The sequence below is a fragment of the Mus musculus genome, chromosome 1, assembly GCF_000001635.26.
Source record: "Mus musculus strain C57BL/6J chromosome 1, GRCm38.p6 C57BL/6J".
In the NCBI taxonomy this organism is placed as follows: domain Eukaryota; kingdom Metazoa; phylum Chordata; class Mammalia; order Rodentia; family Muridae; genus Mus; species Mus musculus.
The window spans coordinates 61,625,956-61,646,992 of record NC_000067.6 but is presented as its reverse complement, the minus strand read 5'-3'; the positions used below and the strand labels follow the sequence as shown (position 1 = coordinate 61,646,992).

The following is a 21,037-nucleotide window of genomic DNA, read 5'->3' as shown; positions in this document are numbered from 1 at the left end:
GCTTGCTATGTACCTGGCATTCTTCTATGAGATAGCAATGAATGAAATAGACAAAGGTTTCTATTTATTAAACTGAATATTCCATTGCAAATGGATAATGCATTTGGTAAATAGAATAATAGAAAGGGATGAGATTTTGTGTATAGACCCAAAGAGAAAGTGTGTGTGTGTGTGTGTGTGTGTGTGTGGTATGTGGTGTGTGACAGAGAGAGAGGGAGGGAGAGGGAGAGGTGGGGTGGGTTATAATTATGAATTATGAATGGGATAATTATGAGTGGGATAGTCAAGAAGCCTTCAGGATACATGTAAAATGGAAAGAATATGAATGTAGACAGATATGTAACCAGGAGAAAATATTTCAGAGAAAGCAGCACCTGAAGTGGAATCTGACTGGAAAGCTTGACAATATGCAAAAAGATCAGTGAGGCTGGGGCAGAGTAAGACCTGGATGGAGGACAGAGGATGGTGATGGGGAAGTACACGAATATATGTCAGAGTCCACAGCATATTCAGGTTCCATGATTCACAAAGAGGACTTGGACTCCATATGTTGCCATGTACATGCTTATGATTTATCAGTGAGGAACATAAAGAAAAATTTGCAAAAGAAAAAGTGAGAGGTCAGGAGGAGCCTAGGAACAAGCTGCAAAGATCCTCCAATCGAGATGATGTGCCTTCAGTAATGAGTTCCCACCACACGCAGATGAAGTGTTGCCTACCAATGACATTCATTACTCAAGGCTCTCCTGAGCTCGACATAAAGACCCCCTCTGCTTAACGTATATGAAAATTCCAGCACACATACCCCACTTAGAAAACAAAAGCTAGGCATTCTACACAAGCTGTATGTTCTACATAATCTTAGCCAATACGACATTCCTGTAGTGAACAGTTGGGACCCCTCCACAAATCTAAGGGCTTAGCTTTGGATGAAAATCTTCTGAGAATAGCAATCTCACACCTGCTGTGCTAATGCATTTCTTCTGCGTTGGCATCTAGGTCACATAGCACCCTATAGGCTGTCTGAGAGACATAGGAGCCATCAGTGAAACTGGAATAAAACAATGGCACAATCTGATAAAATTATAAATGACCACCTTAGCTTAAGAGTGAAGAGTGTAGTAGTGACATGGCAAACATACCAAAAATAAAAAGACTGGAATAATAGCTGGGCTGGTAAAGTGCTTGACACACAAGCAGGAGAACATGAGTTTGATCCCCAGCACCCACATATAAAAGGTCTATGTGGAGATGTATGTTTGAATACCAGTGCAGAAAGGTAAGTTCATTGGTCAGCTAGCCCAGCCTGATCAGCAAGGCCCAGAGTCCAATAAAAGTCTTTATCTCAAAAGATAAAATGGATGGATCCTGATGAAACACACACTCAGAAAGAGAGACAGAGACAGACAGAGAGGCAGAGAATTTAAAATAAAAATATAAAGCAAACATCAATATGCTAAAGGAAAGATGGAGAAGAGAGATCAGATTCTGAGTATTCTGTGATGCCAGAGTCAAAAGAACTTGCAGGTTGGCCACTTGCAGGTAGGTCACTAGAGGCTGTGGTCATTAGAGGAAAGGAACTATCGAGGAAGACAATTCCTGACTGGCATAGCTGGAAAGGTGGTGTGGCCCTTTAACAACTGGATTAGGCTATGGGAGAGATGAACATGAACAGGAAATTGAGAATTCAGTCTGTGGCATGCATTCAGTGTGTGACTTCACTCGACATGCACGTGAAAAACATTAAAGAGGCACAGAGAGGTTCAGACTGGAGCCATGTGACTGGAAGATCTTGCCATGGGATAAACAGAGAGGAGGAGTTGTCCTAGCTCAGTCCTGTAGCAAACTAAGGTTAACAGGAAGGTGAAAGGGTAGGCTAAGAGATTGAGAATACCCAAGAATAGCTATGGGAAGTATTCAATGCAGGGAAGATCTCACTAATCCAGGTGTTTTGTTCATTGCTTCTTCCTGCCCAGGATTACCTGTTAGCTGAAATAAAGGATGCACATCTTCATCTACCACCTGGGCTTACCCAAGAGCAAGTGAAGATCCCTCCTAATGGTACAATTCCCATCAAAATGAAACAGCAACATCTGTAAGACCAGCAAGGTTTTGACACCTGCCTTCTGAGTTTTAGGTGGTGGACTTCAAACAGAGCACAGGGATAACATCAGAGGAACATAGAGCCTTAGCTATCTACTTGGTTATGCCACAGGAAGCCATTGAATGCTGATCAAATTTTAAACTCCTATTTCTTGGTTCCACTAGCTACAACTAAACTTTTTTATAGTCATATGGCCCTAGAAAGGCCCCATTAGACACAAATATACAACATCCACAACCCCCAAAGTTTCTATTGGACCACCCTGCTTTAGACTTTCCAAGGGAAGCCTGAGGCTCTGATTACCAACAGATTTCTGAGACATTAACTATCAATCCCTTTGGAAAACAGTCTCATGGAAATATGACATTACCATTTGCCCAAGTTCCTCACAGGAGATCTATGGAACAAAAAGCCTGGGAATGAATATTTCACTGATTAAGCTTTCTGAGGTCAGCACTGGATGCTTCAAACTGGGGTTGTAGTTCAGTCTCTCTCTCTCTCTCTCTCTCTCTCTCTCTGTCTCTCTCTCTCTCCCTCTCTCCCCTCTCTTTCGCTCTCTCTCTCTCTCCCCTCTCTTTCGCTCTCTCTTTCTTCTCTCTCTCTCTTTCTATCTCTTTTTCTCCTCTTCCTCCTCTCTCTCTCTCTCTCTCTTTCTCTCTCTCTCTCTCTCTCTCTCTCTCTCTCTCTCTCTCTCTCTCTCTCTCACACACACACACACACACACACAGTGATTAGAAGAGCACTAATGAAGTTAAGTGGTGGGCCAGAGCACAGCTAACAAGCAGTTTGAGAAAGTCTCTAGATTATAAACAAAAGGGTTTTGTGTTAGAGAGAGAGAGAGAGAGAGAGAGAGAGAGAGAGACAGAGAGACAGAGAGACAGAGGGACATGGGGCATAGAGGAAAATGAGGAAGAAAGACAGTTAAGGAAGAGAAGGCGCATAGGAAAACCCCACATGCCTGCCAGTGGCTCAGACAAATGGCAGCAATGTATTAAGTGACCCATAAGAAAATAAAAGAAGGGATAGTGAGATGCCTCACAAGACAGTAGTGCAACCAGCTCCCTCAGTTCAATTCCAGGTGCCTACATGATGGAAGGAGAGTACCAATTCCTGGGTGTGGTCTTCTGACTTCCACACACATACTGTGGTACATGTGCACCCATGCATATACACATACATACATATACATGTATGGGTATACACTAAATTAAAATATAGTGCAAAGTTTTAAGTAAACAAAAATAAAAACAAATATTTAAGCATGATAATCAAAACTGAGCCTTACAATTGGCTATGTGGTAATGGACCCTGGAGCATTAGTAATTCCTTCTAAAGAGAACAGGGGTGTCTGATTGATAACGAGTGGCTGCCTGATGGGAAAGCAAAGCCCAGTGTTGTCAGAACCTCTATTGGTTTGCTCTAAAAGAAGACAGAAGTCTGGAATTGTATATGAAATCTCAAAATTCTTACACAATAAGAAAATATAACCCTAAGAGGAACTTCATAAAACTCATAGTCCCTGAGCCCTGTTTGCAATACACTGCCAGTCCGATGGCAGGCCCCAGACTAAGTTAGAGCATGTGCCTTGCTGATGGGGAGGCAGCTTCCCTGGGTGCTGTAAAGAATATCACATAGCCACATATCAGAGAAGCAGAGAACTGAGCAGAAGTTAGAAACCACAAGAAATCAGACTCTGCAAATTAGGAAATGCTTTACAAATTCAGGCTGAGTCTAATCTGTGTATCCAAAAACCATAAGATCAATTCAGACCAAGAGGCATCAAAGGCAGAAAAGTTCAGAATTAAAGAGTTCTAGCTATTCCTCTAGGCTGGTCACACAATGCTACTACAGATCTCATGATTGTATAAATTCACTTAGATGCTGATGCCACAATTAATCAGAGGATGGAATTAGTCTTATCTAACTTTCTAGCTCTGGGAAAATGTTAACTTGGAGAACAAATTATTCAAGATGTCTAAATACAGAAAAAGAAAATTCATTTTGAAAAGCCTACTAAAGTTACCTTCACTTACAATGGTTACTCATATATACAGTGAGATATATACATCAGCTTTAAAAAAAAAATCCCATGCCCGCTATCCAACTAACTATTTAATTCACCTCCTCGCCACACACCCCTCTTCGTCCTTATTCTATGGTGTTATATTCAACTCATCCAACTCACCAAGTACATGTATATATGTTCACCTTAATAACAAGCATCTTCTAGAAGAATTTATTCTGGGTGGCAACAGAGGAAAGTTGGCTTGCTATAATTAAAGGTTATATATAGACATCTATACCACAGTGTCTTGAGTTCACCAGTTCCAAGAGATTAGTGATAGATAAGTCTAGGCATTGGGGTGCTCTTTATAATACCTGTGCCCAAGTTCCACACCACACTTAAAATCTTGATTAAAATCTTGGCAAAGGGAATTCAGATAGCTGTCTTGTTTTAAATGCTATATGTAAGAATTAGAAGTGATATTCAGCCAGGGTTGACAGGACTACAGGTTACAGTTCAATTATCCATTCACCTGTGACAGGTAATTTTGATGATAAATTTAACTAATTACTCACTGATCCACACCTTGACTGCTTAAGGAGACAATCTCCTCTACAAACTACTTCACTAAATTGGATTTAGTGCCCAAGACACTGATATAGTACCAGGATCCAAAGATAAGCCATCCCATAATTCTATCCCCACTGTTAACTTCTCCTCCAGCGTGGGAGTCACCCAGTAGAAACAGGAAACTCAACGCTCCCGAGTTCAGAGCAAATTAAAGCCTTCCCCCAAAGCTCCTCCTGTTCCTTCAGCATCTCACCTACTTCTAGCCTTATCTTATGTTGACTCAGCTGGTTCCAACATACCACAAATTCCAGCTTGCTTTGGTGTCCCTTCTGTAATGCTGGCTACAACATCTAGAAGGACCTCCTTGGGCTCCACTCACTTCGGCCCTTGGAAACTACAACTTCTATCTGTCTTGAAGCCTTTCTCCCATCTAGATTATTCAGAACTCTGGGAGAAACATTCACGTCTCCACCAGGTTTCTCTTCCATTGCATCTCTTTAAATTTCTCTTCCTGGCTTGTAGAAAGTGAATTCATCACAAATTGTATTTTAACAGTACTGTTCTTCCTCCACAATTTTTTTAATTCAATGGATAAATGCATAGAGTTTTTCAAAGTGTTTCTTGACATTTCAAGTTACATTCCAACCACTAATTATTAGTTAAGCCTTATTCTTATAATATTCTTTAAAATGAAAGAAGACAAGAATATTTAGAGAAGAGGAAAACATCATTTTCCACATAAATTGAAATTTTAAAACTCAAAAATGAGAGAGAGAGATTTCATAAGCTTTGGGTGACCTTTAAATGTCACATTTACTAATATATAAATGCAAACACAGAAAAATGTAATATCCCGAAATAACAGTAACCTGATCGAAGCAATTACATTGAGTTCTATGATATAAATTATGCTTCCAGTTTAGAGTAGCAATGGCTTTTTAACACCTTTTAAGGTCTAACTACAATCCATTAAAGATCAGTGGTCATTTTTTAATGATTATTTATATGCTTGTAGATTACCTTGTACAACAGATTTCTACACTTACAGTAAATTTCTCAATGTAGAAGATTAGAGGACATACATTATTGCTAATGAATTAAAAGATAAATTTATCACCTCAGTAAACAATTCTTCCGTGAAATCTACTCTAATAATTTGTGTAGATTGTATTGTTGCTGCTAACCTTAATCGATTTTCATAAGCCAGTAAAATATGATTTCAAAGATAACTGTTTACTTGGTCAAATCCCAATTTTTAATGGAATCATATGAAATAAACAGTACACCAATGTAGCAATAGCAAAAACCAAATCTAAGCAAAACCCTCATTGGGTTAGATTGATACCTCGATTTATACGCATCTTAAATCTTTCCCCTCCTTTAACTCTGTTGTGAAGAATACAATCTAAAGAGTATGTGTAATTCCTTAGGACTTTCACTCTACCTCTTCCCATTCCCTTTTTTTTTTTGAAGTGTGGGGGTGCACACACACAAATGCACACGTGTTGGATCTACCAGATGTGGGTGCTGGTCCTCTACATGAACATCTGTACTCTCAACTGCTGAGCCATCTCTCTAACCTCCAGTTCTCGACTGTTCAAAGTAAAATATGCATGTACCCATCAAAAGTCTCCCTCTGTGCACTAATTCTTAGGTGGAGTATAGGAAGAACAGGTATGCCTTAGATCTCTAAACTAAATACGTGGGGGTGGCAAAACGGCTCAGTGGGTAATGGTTCCTGGCACCAAGCCTGAAGAGCTATGTTGATCTCCATCCACATGGCACCAACCTGGGCAAGTAGTTCTCTGCCCTCCACATATGTACAGTAGTATACATGTACCCTCCATACACATATTAAATGAATATATGTAATTTAAAAATTTGAAACTATGTACTTGGAAAAAGAAAAGTGATTTCTATACTTTGGATAACATATATGACATTAAAATTACAGTTTTTCATCTCAAGATTGGACTATAGTTTACAACGAGCATTATGCGAACAAATATTAAAAGGACTAAAACAGGAGTTTGTCTACTAAAACAAGAGTTTGTGGCTTATCTGTTCGCGAGGTCGTTGAAGCATCCGAAACAGGCCATGGACGAACTGAAACAATTTTAAAGGTGCTTTTTAGAGAGTTCATTTAGAGGTTCCATAGAGGAAACCAGAACTCTCACAAGTCACCCAGATGCCTGACCAGAGTGCTGGAGTCCTGCCACTTGTGTGCTGGCTTTTGGCTGCTACTTATTCCTAACTTGAGCAGCAGAACAGTGGGTCAGCCTTACTTTGGGAGTAACCCAGAACCCACTACAACCATTCTCATTAGCTATGACTCATAGAAACTGTGGCATTCGCTGAATACACCCCAGTGCAGTAGCTGGCATAAGGGCAGCATCCCCACTGGAGCACCTCCTGCCCAGGTCACTGGGAGACCTCCCATCAAGCTGAGAACTCTCAAAGCACCAATAGCTATAACTTTGGAGGTGTTTCTTGAGCCAATCAATGCTCAAACTCCAAGGAGCCTCCTTAAGGCGGGACTTGGTCAGAAATCACACTTCAGGTGAGCAGCACAGGGTAACATCACAGTGTCCCCACAAGTAGGTTCTGGACCCCTACTCAAACACCTGGGGCTGTCTTACAGAACAGACTGGGTGTGTGGACTTGGGAGTAGGCCCCAGATGGCGGAGTTGTAAGGACCCCTCAAGTGAGTGGGATGCCGCCATTTCTTCTCCAGCCTCTGGATAGCAAGACAGGGCTAATTGGGTCCCTTAAATTAGCAGCCTGCAAAAGTTGTGGCTGCAGGCAGCGCTCACCAGCCGCTGGGGGTGATCTGAGCCCCAGAAAAAGCGCCACCTGGTCCAAGGCAACGGGCAGGTGCGTGGCCTAGGACACTTACTAAGTGAGCCCCGCGGTGGTCGCGCCCCATGCTCGCCCCCTGCGGCGCCCCTCACCTGGTCCCGGGTCTTCAGGTACCGCTGCAGCGCCTGCTGGGTGAGCTCGCGGACCCGGAGCTGGCCGTCCTTGCAGGGCACCACGATGCCCGTCCTCCCGAAGCACACTGTCACTTTCATCCTGGCCCTGGGCTCCCGCGCGGGGCTGGGCCGAACAGGTGCCTGGCCCCCAGGCACAGCCCCTCCGTCGGGGGACGTGGGGCGGACACGACGCTGTCCCACGCGTGCCTCCGGGACCGGGACCCACAGCTGCTCCCCTGCAGCCCCACGGGAGGCCGAGGGCGGGAACGCGGGCTCGGAGACGCGGGGACGCGGAGGGTCGGCCGGGCGCAAGCGGAGGCTCCACGCGCCAAAGTGAAACTGCGGGTGCGGCCCGGCCCGGCCCTGCCTCTGGCGGTGGCCCTAGCGACCGTGGCAGGGCCGGCCCCAGGCCCCGGGCTGGAGTGGGCGGCGGCGGCGGCGCGCGGGGCCAGAGTTGGGAGGAAACTTTTGCGCCGGCTCCCAACTCCTCCGACGCGCGCGGCGCTCTGGGCTCCCTCGGCCCGCGGGCCAGCCTGGGCCCGGCTCTTAAAGGGGCCGCGGCGCTCGCGGACCACAGAGCGCACCGAGGCGTTGCACCGAGCCCGGGGTTGCCCCAGTAACTAGACCTTGGGTAGCTTGTTGCCCGCACTTGGTTCTCTTTCTCCCTCACATGTACAAGGAGCTCCGGGAATTGTAACGGGATCTGGGAGCTACCACAGGGGAATTGAAACCGGATCTCATAAAGCACACTTGGAATAGATAGGAAACTGGCCTAGCAACTCCCTTAAAATGAGAGTTGGAGGGAGGTTCAAGGGAAGCTCCGGAGCAGGTGCTTTTGCCACACCTTCTAAAGTAGCCATAGAATTGAAGTACTGAGAGGTGGGACTGACTGAAGGCAGAGCTTTTGCTTTGGAGCCACAAGAGAGCTAGCTAAGCTGAGGGAACTTTAAGGCCACTGTGCAGGTGCCAAGTGTTCCACCGAAGATCACACCCAAAATCCAAATATGATAGGGTGTAAAAGTTTACACTTTTCCTTTTGAAGGGGGACTCCCTTTGTGCATCTGTTGACGAAAAGAACACCCTTGAGTCATGATTTCGCAGGTTCCTGTCCTCGAACAATTGAACCCAAGGTATGGGGAGAAGTTCTGATCAACAAGTAACGTCTGCATCCTTAATTCTTAAGTAAACAGCTCCTTTGAGCTGGAAAATAAATACTTTCCCCTTACCTTGTACAGAAAGAAGAGTGCTTGGCTTGCTGGGGGTGCGGTTCAATTTAGAACTTTTCCCTCCAGTCATCGATTTTCAGCACTGAAAGATTCAAAATCAAAACAGACTGGTGTTCAGAAACTGAGCAGGTGACACAGCTGGTTATGGTGCAAAGAACACAGGTCCTCCTATCTAAATCTCTAGTGGCTCCTGACAGTTTTTATGGCAATTTAGTGCATCCATAAGATCCCCCGGGGTATCCTCCATTTCCTACCAGAGTTGCTCCTATGTCAACTTAAACTGAGTTTGAGTTGCTGGGGATGGTTTGGTCCTAAATTATGGATCTGGGAGTTCTGATCTACTTACACTCCTACATTCAATATACATTGATTATGTCCCACGAAAGCACCTTATTCAATGTCAGTGGCCATGAAGAGGGTCATGTAAACTGAGTCAACTTGGAGGAAATACACAGTAGACAGCCTAGTTGGGTTGCAAATCTAACAGACTGATTTAGGTAAACCAAAGACAGAATTATTTTTGTCATAAAACCAGACAAAAAAATCCATTGAGCCACCCTCTGAGGCATAGTTGGAGGCAGGATCATGAAGTGTATCTTCAGGGACTATCTCCAGCTATTAACTACACTAATGTTGTCTCCATTCGCAGTGAAGTGGGCTCACAGGCGTTTCTCTGCTGAGTCTTCCACAGGAAATAGTAAAAATTGAGCACATGCAAATGCCAGGCATTAATGAGTGGTCTCACGCTATACTGAGAATTGTATGAAGGTTTGGAAAGCACAAAGCAAAGATTCTCAGCCGAGAAACAAGTGCACACTGCTTCCTCTGTGCCCCCACCCCCCACCCCCCACCCCCATCCCCGGTCCTTCACCGTGTCCCCAAACTGGTCTTCAACTCCAGTGGACCAGGGTTCTCTTCACATTACAAACTCTTACAGCCAGTAGGAGTTCTCCTCGGGTACCCAGAGCCTTCAGCTTCCTGGCTTTGAGATTCCCCAAGTTAACTATGAAGAACACACAGACTCGCCCCATCCCACTCACAGATTAGATGAAGCAGGTCTTATGGAATGCAGCAAAATCCATGTCTGCAGTAGATAACGGAAGCCTGCAGCTACACCAGCGTTTGAGCAGTACACCCTGTGCACTTTCATGACCCCTCACTAGTAACTGGGCATAGGGCTTAGTGTTTATATTTCATGTTTATTAAATAACCCTGGTTAATTTGCTTTTCAGCCTCATAATGGCACACATAGAAACAATTCATCATATATTAAGAAGAGCAACACAGTCATCCATGCCTAGCAAACACCTAAATCAATATTTCATGCCCTGGGAGCTTCCTAGGCAGAAGACAATAAATAATTTGCCTTGATTTAGTAATATTAGAGGAGTCTAGACCTGGGTTCCATTATCTTGTTTTTGCCTGCTGGATGGATGAACATCCCCTGTGCTGTGAGATTTCCTGTTTGTTTCCCAATACTTCAGTAGGCAATCACACTGGCCACTATTATTGAACTGCCTAGACTCTAAGAGGTATGATGAAAATGTCAGGTACCATGAGGGGTGCTGTGGGGCCAGGCAGCAGTGGAGCTATAGGGTGCTTGCCCAGAGCAAGAGTGGGTTGAAGCATGTCCAAACCCCAGAAATCTCATGCTGAGATTGGCAGAAGTAGGATTACTCCCTTCTCACCCTAGGCCTGTATAACCCAGCACAGGTAGCCCAGCACCCCTACCTTTACCCCCAGAGGAAGTCACATAGCCTAGTAGACAGGTTATCCTTCCTTTCCCATCAAAGGATCATGTCATGTAGCACCTGGATAGCCTCCTTATGCAAATGAGCCACCCCCACCATCCTGGGCCCAGCCAATGATGTACACTCATCTCCAAAGCCCCTACTCACCCCTCAAAGGTCTAAGTACCTTTCATACTCACCCCCATCTAGCTTAGCTATCTCAATGAAACAGTCTCCCAAGAGTCTGTTCTCAGCAGGCTCATCTCTGCCTGAGGTCTCTTCTGCCCCCGGCCATTCCTGTACCACGTCCCCTCGAGAGATCCACCAGCTCTCGATAGGGGCCAACAGGGGCAGGGAGGTGGAGCCAGAACAATAGTGTGCGTTGACTAAACAATAGTAATTGTTAATTCATAGTTGACCAGTAATCCATCTCAATGTTTTATTCTATTAAGACAAAAAAATACTTTTTGGCTTTCAAGGAGTCAGTTACAACAGTCAGTATTTATCATAGAAAACTCGTTGAGTTGGAGATAATCTTACTTTTGAGATCCAGGAAGAATTGTTATAGTCAGTAAAAGTGGGCACCATGTGACATAGATCCTCTGTCTTGGATGTGATGGGTAATGCTGTAGGATGCAGAGGATACAGTTTCTTCAACTACTGACTTGGATCCCTTGAATATTTGCCAAGTAGGGTGGTAGTGCCAATAAGATTGGGTAGAAATTCTACCTTTAATTTTTTGAGGTGCCTCCATACTGTGGTTTCCAGTCCCCATGATGGTATCAAGCGTTTCTTCTCCCTCGTTTTCCTCATCAACACAGCTGCCTTTTGTTGTTCCTAGAACCATTTTTCCTGAAGTGAGGTTCTTTACATTTGCATTACTGATGACAAGTAATGCCGAGTTTCTTTCATAAACATGTCAAGTGTTTGTATATCTCCTCTTGAGAGATGTCTATTGACATCTGTCATCAATGGGTCCGGTGTCTGGGGGCTAGTTTTGCTGTTGATGGTTTTGTTCTTTCAGTTCCTCATAAATGCTGTATATTGCCTCCTAAAGAGAGAGAATGTCTGTAACCCTGTGCAGCACTTTGTAGGTAGTACCATCCCTCTGACACTGGCTAGGCAGAAGCTTTCTGATTAGATGTGAGTCCCTGTATCCAGTCCTGCTTCTTCATACCTGTGCTTTGAGCTCTTATTCAAGCAAATCCTGCGAGTTCCGGTATCTTGAAGCATGTCCTCTATTGGTTTTATTTTTCTTTGTGTGTTTGGTTGGTTGGTTGGTTTTTGTTTTGTTTTGTCTAGTTGCTTTATAGTTCTTTAGCCCAAAGTCTTCAATCAATTTGAACCGACTGATTTTTTTTTGACATGGGTAGAAATGCAGGCCTAGCTTTATCTTTCTGCAAATGAACATCTAGTTTTAAAGCACTGTTTCTTGAGGACATAGTCCTTTGCCAATGCCTGATCTTAGCACCTTTGTCAAAACTAAGTTGACAGAGCATGGCTGAGTTTATTTCTAGGCTCTCCATTCTGTTGCACTGGTTTACATGTCTGTTTTTATGTCACAAGCCTGCTGTTTTGGTTATTCCATGGGTGTCTTTATGGGATTTATTCTTCTAGCACAAAACACAGGCTGTCTTCCTGCTTATGGGTGTCCTCTTTGAATTCGTCATCAAAATAGTTTTCTCATGAAGAGCTTTCATCTTTCTGACTAAATGCATTCTACACAATCTTTAGCAGCTATTCTAAATAGAATCACTCCCTTGACTGGTCAAATTATCTGCTACCAGTTTATAAAAATGATGCTGATTTCTGTTTGATGACTTTGTGTCCTGATACACTACTAAATTTACTTAATGTTCTTTAAATAGTTTTCTGGTGGTGTATTGGGTTTTCTACATATAAGACAAGGAAAGATGCCTACGAACAGTGACAATTTGACTTACTCTCCTAATGATAAACACCATAGCCTAAAGCAGCTTGGGAAGGAAAGTTCCAGCATACAGCCTGGGGGAAGCCAAGACAGAACCTGCCGAGAAGAATTGAAGCAGAGGCCATGGAGGCATGCTGCCTCCTGGCTTGTTTTTCCCATGTGTCATAAGCTTACTCTCAATACAACTCAGGACCGCCTTCCCTGGGGTAGCACCTCTCACCATGGGCTGGATGTTAAAGATTATTCCTCCATCAAGAAAATGTTCTCACAGAATTGACAGCAATCTGATGGAGGATTTTTCTCAACGGAGGCCCCCTCTCCCCAGGTGACATTGGCTTGTGTCAAGTTGACAAAACTAACCAGCACAGTTGCCCTCTCCAATCTGAGTGGCTACTGTTCCTTCCTCTTGCCTAATGTCTCTGTGTAAGATTTCTAGGATTATGTTGAATGTAAGTGAACATCCTCGCGTCATTCTAGATCTTAGAGAGAAAGCTCTCACGCTTCCTCTATTTAATGTGCTTTAATATGGTTTACTCTATCTATAGTCTGTAGCATGTAGTTTCTACTACCCCACTTTAAGCTCTGGGCAGACTGCACTACAGCCACTGCCCTGGTTCCCTTGGATCTGAGGATGAACACACACACACACACACACACACATTTGCTCATTTGTAACCTGCCTTACTGCTCAGTGGCTAGGCTCTTCCAAGCCTCCTGTAGCTAGCATGTCCTTCCCTTTACTCTTTGCTCTACACTCTAAATCCCCAATTTAGTTGCCTGGTTACCTTCTCCTTGCTCAGCATCCTAAATCTGTTCTCAGCTTAGTTGTGTTTCTAATCTCCTGCATGCTACCCCAGGTCCAATCAGGGAAGCAGCCAATGGCCACTCCACCCAAGATCTCACATGGCTGATGGCTCTCTCTGCCTCAGAAGCATAGTGAATCTCCTTTCCTCCTCCTGCATCTCTTAGCCAGCCTGAAGGAACCTGGAAGTCTTGTCTCTTACACCCAGCCATTGGCCACTGACATCTTTATTGATCGATCAAGAACCAATTGGGGAACAGGATCTTCAGCGTTCACATGCAAATTCCCAATCAAAGCATCAGTACCACACTCCCTACAATAGCCCTTTAGGTTGCTGAAGTATAGTCTTTCCATATTGTTCATTTTTTATCATGAAAAAAATGTTGAATTTTTTCAAATGCATTTTCTGTGTCTACTAAAATGGTATTTTTGGTCATTCTGCTGAAGCATTATGTCTCATTTATTATTTCCATCTACTGAACCATCCTTGTATCAGCAAGACGAGTTCTACTTGATTATAATGAATAACCTTCCATGTGCTGCTGGATGTGGATTGATAGTATTTTATTAATGATTCCTGCATCTATATTTATCAAGAATGTTGGTATATAACTACCTCTTACTAATTGGGTCCTTGTTTAGTATCTAAGTAACATTAGTGTCGCAGAACTCATATGGAAGAATTTTGTCTTCTTCAATTATTTGAAATAATTTAAAAAGAATTAGTATAAATTCTTGTATAGATGTTTGATAGAGTTCAGCAGTGAGGTCTTGCTTCTCTTTAGTACGATTATTCAATTGTACTTTTTACATTTCCTAATTTACTCAAATCTTCTATTTCGGCATGACTCAGTTTCTGTATATTGACTGTACCTCTGCTGAATGTTTCTGAAGCTCTCCTGGAAGTAGGAGTAGAAGCACTGTACATTTTGAGGAAAGAGAACTACTCACATTGGGAACAATCAGCTTTTCTGATAATTCATCATCATACATTAACTGCAAATTGATCAAAAAACCCCACAAAGGATATAATTCAACTATCCTTCTTTAGACAGCATTCTACTCTGTACACACTAAAACTCTTCCTTTACCTAGCTTACTTCAAAACCCTCTGGATCATGGAATGGTTTCTCTTTAAATTAAAATAAGGTAAGTGAAAGCATAGGCAGTGTTGTGAAGATTTGGTGTTGAGAGTTGGTTATTGTTAAATGTCATTCCTCAGCATATGATCTTCTGTGACACTTCTTAGGAACCATGAGCACTGTCCACTTGGTCATGAGCACCAAGTCCTCCAACTACTGGACTTCTCAATTGAAAATGTCTAAGAATGATCCAATTACAGTGGTCAGGGATGCTCTCACACAAGCTCAGTTATCCAAAGACAAAAACGAAAGTAAGGGTACCATACAAATTCTTACTTCTATTCTGCTTGCTTTCTTGAAGAACTCCATCTGTGGCTCATTTATGTTGTTCTACATCGTATTGAAGTAGGCTGGTATTCCTGCTATCAGCAGAAGGTAGAGAGATCTGAGATTGGGCCCTTGGATGTGTCTGTGCACAAATGGGAGTCAAGCAAAGATGGTAGACTAGAGCTATGTTGAACTATGTTCCAGACTTCCTGCTATGTGGTTGTAGTCCAGGGGTACTGTGCCTTTGGGTCAAATGTAGTGGTAATCTTACTATAATGCCTAGCATGGGTAATATTTCTAGGTCATAGTAGACAAGAAATGTCATCCTACCTCACCTTTTTTTTTCCACCTTGAGAATCAGTATTTCTTTACTGTTTATTTGCTCCTTTCTTCTTGAGACAACGAAGCCTCTTAGCCAGGCTGAGAATGACCTTGAATGACTGATTCTTCTGCCTCCACTTCTGGAGCACTGGGGATTACTGGAATGCATCACCCTGCCTAGCTAATTAGTTATTTTCATGAGTCTTGAAATATCTTCCACAGAGAAATAGCCCAGATGATATTTCAATTCATATACATCACCACTCTCCTCAACAATTTCCAAAGCTCAAATAGAAATAACTCTGTAATGAGGGCACCAGGCTCACAGCAAAACTAATAATCAGATCTGTACAGCACTTCCCCACAGTCTATTCATTATTTTATCTGATGCTCACAAATGAATCCTGCAATAATTCTCTACTACCTGAGAACTATAAAAATATAGAGCTGAAAAGAGCCTTGAATTTATTTGCTACATTCTCATTTTATAGATAGGGAAATTGAGAGGTAGTGAAATTACCTAACCCACAGTATGTCTAGTGCATAGATGAGGTCCAAACTTACTCTGAGCCCAGACTGTCTGGCTCACAGTCTAGTGCTCTCATAACTTTCTTGTTAAAACAACGGGTTCTTCACCATCATGAGCAAGGCTATGCTGGTAAAGAGCTCATTCTTCTGCCTATGCCTACAGTTTCAATTTCAGCTTGACATTTTGCACCTTCATTCTCACACAATTGCAGTTCTTGAAAAGACTAGCTGGGTGTTAAAATGACTAATATAAAAACTGGGAAAATATGAAAGTATTTCCAGCAGGTCAATGGCATACTCAGATTAGTGCTTGGTGGAATGCAGAAAACCTAGGAGACAGACAAAAGCCCCTGTTTGTTCCATTCCATCTGCCATTCATTCCTTTTTGCATTGCTATTCATTCAACACTTACAATCAACTGCACTCAAGATGATTATGAAGCTTTGGCTCCAGTGGCAAAGACAGATAATAATTGACTACCCAAATGAACAAGACATTTGTGGGATGCAATACAGCATAATGGAAGGTCTGAGCAACAAGACGCATGGGAGAAAATGATGTGGTAAAAGAGAAACCATTCAGGTGAATGGTGGCAGGGAGAATCTAGAAGAAAAGAGCAGCAAATATCTCCAAGATAAGTCCCAAAATCCTTACTTTTTTAAATTCAATAAAATCATTTTGGTTCCTAGATCACTAAGGAACCACATAAAATAATTGAAAAATGAGATTGGCAAGATGGTCTACAGCAGCTTTTCCTCAAAGACTGAGGTAGTATAGATGAACAAGAAGGATGGATCATGAGATCATCCAGAATTTACAGTGAATTGAGTAAAGTGAGATTTAGAGGAAAGAGAAAAATCACCCATTTTCTAATTCAGGCAACTAATTGAGAGGACTTTTTAATGTGGGCATCTTAAAAGGTAGGGAGATCTGAGAGGGGTGGATAGTGAGAACTTCTACTGGAACATTATAAGTCGGGTACCTGTGAAGGAACCAAGTAAAGTTTTTAATGCGCTGTAGAAACAAAACGTGTGGCTCAAAGGGGAGTCTGAAAACTGAATATTTGATTTAGGGACCATTTAGAGTTTTACTTACCAGACAATAAGAGATTATTCAAAGCAGTTTAAAATGAAGAGGCAATAAACTGTGCTTGGGCTAGACTTGAAGAAAGTCAGAAGAGTGGAGGATGATGATTGTGAATGACAAGTTGGTATTGTTATTCTCCATTGAGTATTGTCAGTGTCAAAGATAAGACAGGAAAGGGTGGTACTGCCCTAGAGAAGACTCTAAGCAGAGAACAGGAAATTGAATGTTAAGAATAGAAAGCAAGATGGTTTGACAGGACCAGATAGTCTGCATTGGAACATAACATAGACCATAAGGTTAAGAAGATACGGGAAGAGGGAAATGACAGAGTAGGGCTGTGAGAACCAGAGTAAGGAGTTTGCTCTCATACACCAAAGAGAAATCTTGTATATGCTTGAGGAAACATGGCTTAACATCACGTATTTTGACAGCTTTATATAAGAATGCAGGGAATAAAAAGTGAACAAAAGTTGACAAAAATCCAGAAGATGGAATTAGAGACATGCATACAAGGCTAAATTCAAGTGAATTTTATGTGTATTTGTAAACTGTTCCCTGCCTTTATATAAGTATACCTTAACCATCAGACTATGTCATTATTGCTCACCCAATTTTTATAATCTGTGGTTCCATAAAGGAGATGTGGGGAAGAGTCTTAGGATTCAGATCCAAATGAACTGATAACCATACAATATCCCAAGCAGAGGGATCTGAATATAAAAAATTAATTTCAGTGATGGTGAAAGATCTGACAGGTCAAAAGGAATATGGAAATGCAAATATATGGAAGCGCAGGAGGAAGCTGTTTCTGTCTTCAAGGCCAGCTGGATAAGAGAAGAGCATAGCCAGCAGAACTCATAAGTGGGGTTGCTAGGCACAAACTGAATCCATAGCAGGCTCAACTGTTGTAAACTGGGAACATGGTCAGAGGAGAGGCCGTTAAAGAGGAGGAAGGCTGGAAAATACAAGAAGGGGAGAGTGGAAATGAGAAATATATGGGAAGACGGAGGAAGAAAGGAAGGAAGGAAGGAAGGGAGGGAGGGAAGGAGGGAGGGAGGGAGGAAGGAAGGAAGGAAAGAAGGGAGGGATGGAGGGAGGAAAGAAGGGAGGGAGAGAGGAAAAGAAGGAGGGAGATGGAAGGAGGGAGGGAAGGAAGGAGGGAGTGATCTCTTCCACTAGTTGCTAGTTTCCATTGCTTCCTGATCTGGCTGGATTCCAGACCACAATGGCAATGACTGGGATATATTTGAGACCAAGCAAGATGCTATGGTCCTAAGGTCAGTAAACTTCTATAGGAATTCACAGAAATATTAAGTCTCAGTAGTATGTCAAATTTAGGAAAAGCACACATAATACTTCCAATTCACATTGATATATTCAGAAAAGTGATTTTTTCTTTTATCAGCCTAGGCTAAACTGATGCTTTTCTTGGAGAAAGTACTTCTACATTTATAAGCTTTTCTCCTTGATTACCAAAATAACTATTAATTTCCATAATCATTTAAGAAATAAAAAATTCCTACTCTAACTCAATCATCAAATTCAAATTAATCATTTTGTTTAGCTATGATTGCATAGTACTATAAGCAGAAAAATCCAGGAAAAAAAACCCTATTAATATTGAATACAGAAATTACCTAACTACAGGCCTATCAGATAATATTTCATTTATTTTATATGCTATAATTTTATGCAATAATCCATGAATTCATGGTGGAAGCTTTAAAAGACTGAGTTTAATGCTATGATTTCTTTGTATAAAATTATTTGAGAAAGTCATGCATTTTACTTTGTATGCACATTAATTATGAGTGCTTTATTATTGCAATACCAGCAGGAAGCTTGATTTAATTAGTATTTTTCCTCCAAGAGTGTGCACCATTGTTACTATACATACTTGTTACAACTTTCTTACAGTGATCTCCCACCTCCAGAATATGAAACAAAGAATGTGAATAGGGAGCTGGCTAGAGGAGTCAATGAGGAAAGGTGCCAAACCCAATGATCTGAGTTCAATCTCTGGAATCTACATGGGGGAAGGAGAGAATGGACTCCCACAAGTTGTCCTCTGACCACTACATGCATGTTGTATTCATGAGTACTCACACACATGCCCAAAGAGAGATAAATGCAAACATAAGAAAAATAATTTGAGTGGGTGTTATATAGTCAGCACAACTTATAACACTTACAAGGAGTAACCTAGAAGCAAAAATTTGCCAAAAATACAGTAAATAAAAAAAATAGAAATATGCTGTAGATCAATTATCATCAGGAAGAAAACTTAGTTCACTTTCTTTGTCTAGAGCACTGGTTCTCAGCCTTCCTAATGTTGTGACCCTTTAATATAGCTCCTCATGTTGTGGTGACACCCTAACCACAGAATTATTTCATTGCTATTTCAGAACTGAAATTTTGTTAGTTATGAATTGTAATGTAAATATTTGATATGCAGGGTAACTGATAGATGACCCATGTGAAAGTGTCATTCAACCACCAAAGGGGTCATGTATGACCCACAGGTTGAGAACTGCTGGTCTAGAGAATGCGCAGCTAATTCAGCGAGTCCTTCAACATCGTGACATATTTGCTCTCGCCCAAGTATATGTCCATTCATGACCGTAGGTTCTCTACAGCTTTACAAACTGAACCAAAGGAATCACAGAGGAAATAGTTTATCAGCAAATATTTATGAAGTGCATATTAGGTGCGCAAATTTGGATTTCTAGAGTCCAGCGAAGCAGTGCTGTTTTATTTTCTTCTGAAGTTTACATTCAAGACTGAGATTCTCAAAATATAGACGGGGGTTGGGGAAGACATACAAATTTTTAAAGTACTGTTGGTAAAAAAAAATTCAAGAATATTTTTTCCTATGAGATGATAACCCTTCTGAAATGTGATAACCAATCAGAGTTTTTAACTTCTTCAGGCCCTTCGCTTAGAGAATTACCCACAGGACATTTTGAGTGATGAGAGATAGCAGATGAGAATGGTGCTCATTTTATGACTAAGACTATAATTTACATCAAAGTTGAGAACTAAGACTGGCAATCACAGTGAGCTCTTTCTCTCAAGCTTTTTTTTTTTTTTTTTTTTTGGTGTAGCTATTTCGCTGACTGCAGTGAAAGCTTCTATAATCTTGTCTTCAAGGCACTAATTGTGAGAACTCTATAAAATGCACTTCTCTAGCCAACATTTTGACTCTTAAACCGGTTAAGATAGATGGACAATGGATTCATCCCTCAAGGCTATACCTCTTACTCTGATACGTTTTCCTCGTTGCCTCTCTATGTGTAAAATATAACATCATGAGGAAACCATCCTTTACATTTTCCTACCTAAATCAACATGAAGATGCAGAGCTGACTAAATTTCAAGAGTACTTCCTACAAATGACCTCATCTAACCTAGATCTATTCTTTTCTCTCTCTCTCTCTTTTTAAAAAAAAAGTTAGTGGTTTATTGGGAATTTCACATCATGCACCCCAATCCCACTCATCTCCCCCTCCCCTTGTACCCTCCATCCTTGCAACCTCTTCCCCAAAAGAAAAAAGTCTCGTTGTGGAAGTGTAGCACAGTGTACCTCATAGTATAGCCTTTTATCCACACTCCTTTACTTGCAAATGTTCATCGTAATGAGTCCTTGGTCTAATTTGAGGCCTCTGGCTTCTGCTATACTGTCAGTACTGAAACCTCACTGGACTCCTCTCTAATATCCTGTTGCTACTCTGTGTCATGGAGATCCTGTAGTTTTTGGATCTGTAAGACCCGCCCCTTCACATGCTACAGCAGTTTATTGATGTGGGAGATGCTGCATGGACCAATTCAAAGCCCTGGATCTGGGCTGATCATCTGGTCAACCCACCATCTCTCCCATACCCACACCACTGGAGGAGTTCTCCAGCCCTGCTGCAGCCAACAATGGGCAAAGCTAGCTTATCTTAGCTCATGCACTCTCATGTACATGAGCCAGTTCATCTATGACCAGGCTATCAAGGCCAGCTCTACTGTGCTGCCTTTGCAACGTACAGGACCTGAGTGCTGCAGCAGGCAAGCAGCTGGGCCAGCTCTCCTGCTCTTATGCCCTCGAGGCTGGTTCACCTACAATGCCCCCATGTACCCTACCTCCTACCTCCCCTCACACAGCCCTCACCCCACAACCAAGGTCAGCTGTACTTTCCTGCCTAGGAGAGGTATATATATGGCCCACTCTCCCAAGTGTTGCAGCGAGTAAGGGACAGGGACAATTCTTTTACTCTCGTAACCATACCCCAAGGACAGCTCTTCCATCTGTCACAGGTGGCAAGGGGAAAGTGTAGGAGAGAGCATCTCTCCCTTGCCCATGTTGCTACAC

The 21,037-nt window shown here is 42.3% G+C and overlaps 1 protein-coding gene across 3 annotated transcripts in view; it reads right to left on the bottom strand.

The window, feature by feature from the left end:
• The window catches only part of Pard3b (par-3 family cell polarity regulator beta), a 1,003,618-nt gene extending 995,292 nt beyond the window's left edge, over window positions 1–8,326 (bottom strand). Inside the window, exon 1 of one of the 3 annotated variants that reach the window (XM_011238602.3) lies at window positions 7,631–8,326. In XM_011238602.3, coding sequence (XP_011236904.1) covers window positions 7,631–7,750 — 120 coding nt within the window. In that variant the 5' untranslated portion in view covers window positions 7,751–8,326. The remainder of the gene's footprint in view (window positions 1–7,630) is intronic. The other 2 variants (XM_006496298.3, NM_001081050.2) reach the window with 2 other exon arrangements.
• Between the last annotated feature and the right edge of the window lie 12,711 nt (window positions 8,327–21,037).